The sequence below is a fragment of the Bombina bombina genome, chromosome 2, assembly GCF_027579735.1.
Source record: "Bombina bombina isolate aBomBom1 chromosome 2, aBomBom1.pri, whole genome shotgun sequence".
NCBI classification, from domain to species: Eukaryota; Metazoa; Chordata; class Amphibia; order Anura; family Bombinatoridae; genus Bombina; species Bombina bombina.
The window spans coordinates 540,540,900-540,550,899 of NC_069500.1; the positions used below are offsets into that span (position 1 = coordinate 540,540,900).

Below are 10,000 nucleotides of genomic sequence, written 5' to 3' on the forward strand. Positions count from 1 at the left end.
CTAAAAATTAGGGGCTTGGTTGGGAGTCTAAAAATCAGCACAATGTTGTTTAAAAATAAGCATACATTTAAAAAAAAACAAAAAACTGTATGATCTATATAAATGGATCATCTACAAAACATTAATGCAAAGAAAAATTTAGTGTATAATGTCCCTTAAAGAATCGGCCCTTAAGCTTACTGACATGACATCAATATGTGCTGTTTATATCGCAGTGCCTCCCTTCTTCCCTTTCCACATGAACACCTCAGTGCTTGTTGCTTTCTGCGCTCTACTACTAGTTTCTATTAACCCCTTCACTGCTGCAGTTGTCAAAAGCAACATATCAAAATGTGTCTGATCAAAATGTAGTTGTTGACATTAAAATATGATTTCAGTTAAAATATTTTACTATTTTAAAAAAGTTTTACATTTACTTCTATTTTCAAACTTGCTTTTTTTCCCCCTGCTATTCTTTCTTAAAGAGGTACATAGCTAGGTTTCTAGATTACTAAATGGTAGGAAATAAAGATGCCATCTAGTGCTCTTGCAAATCTGCTGCCATCTAGTGCTCTTGCAAATCTGCTGCCATCTAGTGCTCTTGCAAATCTGCTGCCATCTAGTGCTCTTGCAAATCTGCTGCCATCTAGTGCTCTTGCAAATCTGCTGCCATCTAGTGCTCTTGCAAATCTGCTGCCATCTAGTGCTCTTGCAAATCTGCTGCCATCTAGTGCTCTTGCAAATCTGCTGCCATCTAGTGCTCTTGCAAATCTGCTGCCATATAGTACTCCAGACATGGGTAGGCTCCTGAGCTTACATCCCTGCAGTTCAACAAAAGTTACCAAGAGAACAAAGAAAATTTTGATAATAGAAGTAAATTGCATACTAGAGGATTCTGTTGCAGGCAGTTCCACCTACCCGAAGGCAATTTTACCCCGCTCAAATACATTTTCACATGCTCCTGTGCTGCCGTACTTTAGTTTCCAGTAACTTCTAGGGGAATCTATTCTTTCTTGCTGCCAACAGCAAAACAGATCACCAAAAATGAAAACATTGAATCATAATTGTATTTGATCCAGTGTCAGGTTACAGGAACCTATTGTACTTGTGTGGCAATATCTACAGAAAATAAATTAGGGTGAGGACAAGGAGTCGCTTCTGGTTGTTGGAACCACCCACTGTAGAACAAGAGGGGGAAAAAAAAATGCGGTCTTGGGTTAAGACAGGAGACCCGTTCAGCATGGATATTAAAAGTAACATTTATGATATTCTGGGAAATATCCATCAGGAAGGTCTATTGCACAATGCATGTGCGCCTGTATCTCTATAGTATAAAAAAAATAATTAAATGTTTACTGTCCCTTTAATTAAAAAGTGGGTTGGGTTTACTCAGCTTGAAGTGCGATACTAAACCACGGCTTGGCAAGGGAGATTTAACTTGTATTCATTTCAGACTGAAAGATTACCCTATTCCTTGCTGCCAACATCTAATTGTTTAGCTGAAGAAACCCGGTTGTGTTCATTAGTTATTCAGAGGGAGAGTAGATGCGAGTTCCCTAAGGCCATCTCATCGGAACACACATTTTTGAAAACAATAGAATGTCCTCTATACAGACCTTTTCATATTTCCCCTAAAATAAAAACCGTGCATCTCTAGAGTGCTGAACATTAACATTTTATTACTAAACTGAAGGTGAACATAGTAAAAGATTTGTTCAGTTATGGGAATTACATGCCAACGAGTTTATTGAACAGAAAATCAGCTAGATGTGTTTGCAGTTGAAGAAAACAATTTCATAATCAGTCCAATATATTTATATATGATTTGTGAATTGTGTTAAAAAAACCAGGGGACAAAACAGAATTGGCAAACTGGCTTTTATTGTTTGTGTGGGTTTATTAACTCCTAGTTGAGTGTACTTGATGTTTGTGGAACATTATATTTTTCCAGGTATGTATCTTAAAAGTGCACTTTTTACTTTTCTTTTTCAGGGTGATCAAGGCGGACTAAGGACATTACAGAAGAAATGGACATCATTTCTGAAAGCCAAACTACTTTGCAATTTTCCAGAGAAAAATTTGTTTTTCAACATTATAAATGATGTATTCATAATAAAGTCCCCAAACCTAAGAGAACCTCTCATCTATGGTGTATTTAGCTCCAACATGTAAGTTTCTTTAAACACCTGCAAGGTACAACCTTAATTCCATGTGACCTTAAGGAAGGGTTGGGGGTCACATGGAATTGGTTTCAGCAGAAATGACATCCTGTGAGCCTGAGAAATGTTGTATGCCTTCTTCATGCTGTTTCCAATTTCTGAATTATTGTCCAAAATAATGGGCTGGATACAATACATTTTTAGCTATTCATGCACTGTCTCTTTAATTCACATCAAGGGTATGCAAGTTAAACTTTAATTCCATTTAATAGAGCTAAATAATGTTGTGTGTCTTATCTTTCTTTAGGAATAACGTTGGGCTATCAGCTGTGTGTACATACAATATCTCTACCATTGAAGATGTATTTTCAAAAGGAAAATATATGCAGAGTGCCACAGTCGAGCAGTCTAACACGAAGTGGGTGCGGTTTAATGGAGATGTCCCTAAACCTCGACCTGGAGCTGTAAGTATTGTGTACACAAATCATTAAATCAGCAGCCGAGCCCATGTGACACTTCATAGCATGCCTGAAGGACAGGTAGTTTCTGCATCCTCTTCTCTATTCTTTTTAACCCTTTCAGTGACGGGCACATTTGACTCATGGGATAAATGAAGTGCCATGGCAGATTTTGTTACTAAGCACTGCCCATGGCGACTTTCATTCAATCTGGCTAATCCACTAATACTGTGTTGTTCACTTACCTCTGATTATTATTTGTGCGGAGTCAGGGGCTTTGCATTAAGTTTGTGGACCCTTCATAGTGCAAATGCAATCTGCTGCTAGTAATATGAATAATTAGTGGGCACAATGGAGTGAAAAAGCTTTTTTTTATAAAAAAAAAAAAAAAAAATCTAAATCAATCTTAGGTCAAGTCTCAGGTTATCATGTGACCCAAGAATCACCATATCACCGCTTTCCCCCACTACGAAGTGAGATGGTGAAATAACTGTGTTGGTTTAGAGAGGGAAATAAAATGTTTTTATATGATCAGGTGACTTGTCACATTGGTATAGTGTAATCCAGCACCTTGTTTCTTAGTAAAAGAACTAAACAAAAATAAGCAGCATTTAATGTTTATACACCGTTTGAAGTGTTTTGTGATCTTGGGGACATCAGTAGTACAATACAAGATGCCATTGCACACAATGGAATGGGCATTAAAGGCAATGTGATTCTAAACTACCCCCTTGAAATTTGAGAGTAACCTTTAAATTATTCATTAAAATTAATTTAAAGGAAAGTTTGTGGGTACATTTCCTTTGTGGGTTTCATCTTCCCTTAAAGGGGCATAAACACTAAATACATTCTACAAGCTTGTTACTGTGGTTATTCCCCACCTCCCTCTAGTCTTGGGTTCTGCCATTTAATCTATCCTTCACTACATTCCAGTGCTGACCTGTTTGTAAATGTGTAGCAACTCTTCTAAAGATACCTGCAGTGTAACCTAGGTTCTCTAATTGCAGCACCCATGATTACAGGGAGGTGTCTGAAATATAGTTAGTGTTTAGTGTCCCTTTACCCGATAAACAATCATGTTTCCTTTACTAAACATCTAATGCTGCACAAGCATTTGGATCTACTTTCAGGCCTCCAAAAGACTCTGCAATATATATTTGACCGACATAAAGAAATTCATACATCATAGGGGCACATTAGAGTTTATAACCATGATGTTGCCCTTTAAAGTAAATATGACATTGTTGTTTTTATAGCGTTGGAGTGTAGTGCAAAACAAAGTAAATATATGTCCGTGTTAAACCAGATGCCCATAATCCTTCTGCGAGTCATACCTTTTCTATTATTGTGGTCAGAGAGAGGCCATCTTTACAAGCAATGTATGAGGATCTGATGTTTTCAAGGTGAATCAGCTCCATTTACCAATCTCCACACGTAATGTCAATATCCATTAAAGCCAGCTGTAATGTACATTTGCCCTGCAGGCAAAGTTATTTGATGTTTTAAGTGTGGGTATGTTTACACACCCATTCATGTGATGTAGCTTGTATTGAATGCTGACTCGGGAGTTGCAAACCACTCAGTTACACAGACAACCAGACTGATCTGTCATAAAACCTACTAAATGCAGTACCCTCTGATACCCTTTTATACTAGCCCACTGTGGTGATTGCTTGTCCCTGAGCTCCCGCTCATACACACACTGCCCTTTATTATTTGTAATTCAGAATATTTAACAATTTGTAGAACTGATGCCTAATTCAGAATGTCTGCAGTAAACCTGAGCTTACATGATTCAGCAAAAGTAAACTGCCAGTATACTTTTATTCACTGTTAATTGTACCCCATATGTCATTGTCGTGATGGTGAGCTCTTAAAGGGACAATATACACCTTGTTTTTGAGTGAAAATTGTGCTCGTTTCTCATCCCCTAACTGGGCAAAAAAGCAAAGTCTGCAACCTAGGTTAAATGCTGCACATTGCATAAACTGGCTATTGATTGAAAGTATTTTGAAGAAAACCTAGGTTGTAGCATTAGAGCATTTAACTTTTGCATAAAAAAAAATTGCTAATATATATATTTTTTTATTACGAATTCCCAGTTTTGCATAACCAACACTGTTATATTAATACACTTTTTACCTCTGTGATTGCCTTGTATCTAAGCCTCTGCAAACGGCCCCTTATATCAGTTCTTTTGACAGACTTGCATTTTAGCCATTTGACTCAACTGGCGTGAGCACAATGTTATCTATATGGCAGACATCAACTAGCTGTGAAAAACTGTCAAAATACACAGATAAGAGGCAGCCTTCAAGGGCTTAGAAATTAGCATATGAGCCTACCTAGGTTTGGCTTTCATCAAAGAATACCAAGAGAACAATGCAAATTTTATGAAAAAAGTAAATTGGAAAGTTGTTCAAAATTGCATGCCCTATCTGAATCATGAAAGTTTTAATTTTGACTTGACTGTCTCTTTAATGGGGAAATGTAAGCGTTTTATACAACAGAATTCTTTCATTCCATATTCAGATGAGCTGGATTTCTGGGTGTACAAATCCTTTTGTCCTTCTTAAGAAGAGAGTTGGGGATACAAGGGAAGCCTCCAAGGGTCTTTTTGCAGCTGACTTTCACCACTGTCTATTCTTCTTAATTAATAATGACTATGTTTAAGATCTAAGATGTTATTTCCTTAAGAACTGGGTCAGAGTATAAGATATGGATCATTTCCTTTATGATTTTACATGTCATTGTAATTTGTACTGCAAGTTATAAATTTAGGTTTTTGTTTGTTGTGACATCAAGTTTTTATTTTTATTTCTTAAAAGATCTTCTCTAGTAGCATTTTGTATGCAATCTCTTGGTTTAATGTGTATTCATCATAGCCTCTTTGTTTCAATCTAATTGTTATTGTTTCACATTGCCTTAGTCATTATTTGAACAGTTTCTCTTGACTTATATATATTCTCTTAATTGAACTGTAATATAGTGTTCCCAGCTGTGGGTTTTCTATATAGAGTAGTATCAATGGATTCTTTCTCCAAATTTGCATACAAAGTTAGATCTAAAAAATTAATGGATTTAGAATTGTGTTCTACAAATTTCAGACTACATGTATTGTTATTTAAATAGCTGCAAAAACAGTCAGCCTCTTTAGAGTCACCCTCTTTAGAGTCACCCTCATACAAATAGTAGATCGTCAATATATCTAAAAAAAATGTATTCTATTTCTGAAAGGATTTCTCTTTTCAAATACGTGGAACAGCTCCCACCAACCCATGAAAAGGTTGGCATAACGGGGCAAATTTTGCCCCATAGCTGTTCCACGTCTCTGGAGAAAGAACTCACTTCCAAACATAAAGAAATTGTGTTAAGATATTCGATTGCTCTAAGCAAAAATTTTTATATTCACTATATGAGTCAAAGGAAAAACTCAAGAGCAGTTATGCCTTTTTCATGTTCAATACATGTGTATAATGAAGCTACATCTACCACCAAAAATCTATAATTTGTTTTTCTATTTAATATTATTTAGTTTACTGAGTAATGCTGTAGTATCCTGTATGTAACTTAGTAAACCCTTCACCAGAGGTTGTAAAAACGTATCCACAAAATCTGACAATGGTTCATTAAGGGAATTGATCTCCCTGTGATGATAGGTCGCCCTGGTGGGCAAATGGGGTCTTTGTGTAGCTTGGGAAAATAAATGAAAAACTTGAGTCACGGGATGTTGGGTTTTAAGAGCCTCTTTAGTAGATAGACTAATTATGTTTTCATGTTTAGCCATTAAGATTATACCTACCATTTCATTTTTATATTGTTTAGTAGGATTGCTAGGCAATTTACAGTATACTTCCTTGTCATATAGCTGTCTTTTAGCTTCACTAAGTAGTCTATAGTATTTAAAATGACTTCATTTCCACCTTTATCAGATGGTCTGATCAAGATGTTTTCATTGACATTTAGTTTTTTAATGCCAATCTTTCTTTATATGGTAAATTGGAGTAATTTTTGTTTTTTGTCAAATTATTTTCATTTAAGTTTCTCAGTTTATCTTCTACTGTTTTTTGGAAAATATCTAGCACCTTTGGTCTGGTGTATACCGGATAAAATGTGCTTTTCTTTTTTAAATAACTGTTTTCTTCCTTTTCTTTGTGTCTAAATGTTCATTACTCCCTTCTCTGGCTAGTTCTTGCAAATCCTTAACAGTACATAAATCTGAGAAAGCTAATACATTATCAGAATTTTGATAAACATTCTCATTGACAGTTGGTGTGCTGGATTCACCCTGTGTCACCTGCTCAGTCATACCAAAGAAGTGTTTTTGTAATGTCAGTTTGCCGACAAATTTATTAATGTCTAAGACGGTTTCAAAAAGGTTGAAATGAGCAGATGGCACAAAGTTAAGACCCTTAGACAACAATTTGATCTGAGTGGCATCTAGATCTACATTTGACAGATTTATTACATTCTGGTCAGCACGTATTTCTTTTTCTCCAACATAGGTGTGTCCGGTCCACGGCGTCATCCTTACTTGTGGGATATTCTCCTCCCCAACAGGAAATGGCAAAGAGCCCAGCAAAGCTGGTCACATGATCCCTCCTAGGCTCCGCCTACCCCAGTCATTCTCTTTGCCGTTGTACAGGCAACATCTCCACGGAGATGGCTTAGAGTTTTTTAGTGTTTAACTTTTGCTTCTTCTGAGGCTATTTTTGGGAGAAAGGTTTTGCAAGCCGTGGTGCCTTCCATCTAGGTGACCTGATTTGCTCCCTCCCTTCATCCGTGTCCTAAAGCTTTGGTATTGGTTCCCACAAGTAAGGATGACGCCGTGGACCGGACACACCTATGTTGGAGAAAACAGAATTTATGTTTACCTGATAAATTACTTTCTCCAACGGTGTGTCCGGTCCACGGCCCACCCTGGTTTTTTTAATCAGGTCTGATAATTTATTTTCTTTAACTACAGTCACCACGGTATCATATGATTTCTCCTATGCAAATATTCCTCCTTTACGTCGGTCGAATGACTGGGGTAGGCGGAGCCTAGGAGGTATCATGTGACCAGCTTTGCTGGGCTCTTTGCCATTTCCTGTTGGGGAGGAGAATATCCCACAAGTAAGGATGACGCCGTGGACCGGACACACCGTTGGAGAAAGTAATTTATCAGGTAAACATAAATTCTGTTTTTGTCTGTGATCTTGTTACATATTTCTTCTGTAGATTTTTCTTCTGTTGTTGATTGGAGTATCTGTGTGTGGGCTTGCTGCTTTTTTCTTTTGCCCTGCCCACCTCTTCCTGGAAATATCTGGGGATCCTCGTTTTTTGACTCCTTATTTGAGGTATCTGATGGTTCTATTTCTGTTGGTAATTGTAATACTGATGGTATGTCTTCCTCAATCGCAATATCATTGTCAGAAGTGTCAATCTCATACTCTGTGTCCGAGAAAGTAACTGATTTCTCACTTTTTCCAGATTTTTTTCTGATTTCTTCTGAAAAATCTAGATCTTATTCTTGGCTGTTCATCATGTGTCCATCTGTATACCTGCTTCGAATCATAGTGCTTTTTATCTCTTATTTTGCAAGATTTAAATTGCCATATTTCTTTTTTAAAGGAGTTCATACTGATTTCAAATTGTTTGTCATAGTCTATAAAGTCCTTGTCATTCTCATATTCTTTTAGTTTGTTTTGAATATCTTTCATCTTTTGTAACAGATCTTGTCTTTGTTTTTTCTTGTGTTCCACTAATAAGTCCATTAGGGCAAATGAACATGCATCTAGAATGCTATTCCATTTGGAGACAAAATCATTATCATATACTGCAAAAGATAGAAATGTTCTAATATGCAGGCCTCTTGGTATGCGCTTGTCATTCTTATATATCATGAAAGATTTGATGTCTAAATCCAGTTTGATATCTCTCCTTCTCAATGCATCAATTTCATAAAATAAACTGTCGATAGTATAGTATATATAATCTCATCGTAAAAATCAACATTTTCTTCACTAAAATTCCGTAGAACATAGCATTCTTCCTGTGCATTATCCATATTGCAAATGAATGAATAAGTAATTAAAGGGATACTCAATCAAAATTAAACTTTCATTATTCATTATGGTACGTGCATGCATTTGTGATTGGCTGATGGCTGTCACATGGTACAGGGGGAGTGGAAAAAGACATAACTTTTAAAATTGTCAGAAAAAAATCTACTACTCATTTGAAGTACAGACTAAGTGCTATTGCATTGTCTTGCTATCTCACATTTGTTGATTATGCAAATCTACTGTGTTGACTGGTCCTTTAAGTTTGCTGTGCTTTGTTCAAATATGTGATTGTAAGCGTATCAAAATGTTTTAAAATCTTTTTAAACCCACCTCATCTTCAGCCATTTAAAGTACTTTTTTCAGTGTCCATAATTGGTCAACCCCACAATGACACTGTTAAATGAAGTGCAGGTGTGCACCTTCTATTATTGTAGTGTATCACACACAGTTGAATCTTTATCTGGACACCAACAGGATCAAATAGGCAGCTTTTGACAGTTTAACAGATACAAATAATACATACAAAAAGAGAACTGTGTAATAATGCACAAAGTGATCCCAATATTAACAGTAGTCAGTATTACCTGTTCGTTCTTCGTTCACGACACTATGGAGAGTGGGTAAAGGTCAGAGGAGAGGAAGTTGCAAATGTAGCTAAAGCCTTGTCTGTTAGCCACGCCAAACAAAGAGCATAAATCCAAAAGGTAGGCGCACTGTAGCAAAGTAGACTCCTCCTCAAGTATAAAAACTCATTAATTTATAATTCCAACGAATAAAAGCATAACAGCATCACATCTATATAATAAACACACTCTTAAAAAAACTCAAGTTGTGCCGTCCTGGGCAAACTCAGACGCGTTTTGTGCGCATGCGCACTTGTTCACTGCATGATTGCACACAAAACCGCTTACAGCTTTATAGCAATATCTTAAAGGTAAATTACTTATTTGGCCACATGGTGTTACTATATTCATTGCATAACAATTTATACTGCAAATGATATAAAGTTACTTAATATGGATGCATATTGTTTTACGGAAGAAAAATAATATAAATATAAATTACTATACTTTCATTTATGAGTGACTAATTCCATATCACGCTATACCCTATATTTATATTTTTAAAAGATTACGTTCAGAGTAAGATAGTATAATATATATTTATTTAGCCGAGATATATATATATATATATATATATATATATATATATATGTGTATATGTATATGTGTGTATATATATGTGTATATATATATATATATATGTGTGTGTATATATATGTGTGTATATATGTGTGTGTGTATATATATATATATATATATATATATATATATATATATATATATGTGTGTGTGAA

At 35.9% G+C, this 10,000-nt stretch overlaps 1 protein-coding gene across 4 annotated transcripts in view; it reads left to right on the top strand.

Annotated features, from left to right (window-relative positions):
- SEMA4D (semaphorin 4D) overlaps positions 1 to 10,000 on the top strand; it is a 397,671-nt gene that overhangs the window by 209,265 nt on the left and 178,406 nt on the right. For all 4 annotated transcript variants that reach the window (XM_053702391.1, XM_053702393.1, XM_053702392.1 and 1 more), the window contains exons 10-11: positions 1,972 to 2,147; positions 2,446 to 2,602. In XM_053702391.1, the coding sequence (XP_053558366.1) occupies positions 1,972 to 2,147; positions 2,446 to 2,602 (333 nt within the window). The remainder of the gene's footprint in view (positions 1 to 1,971; positions 2,148 to 2,445; positions 2,603 to 10,000) is intronic.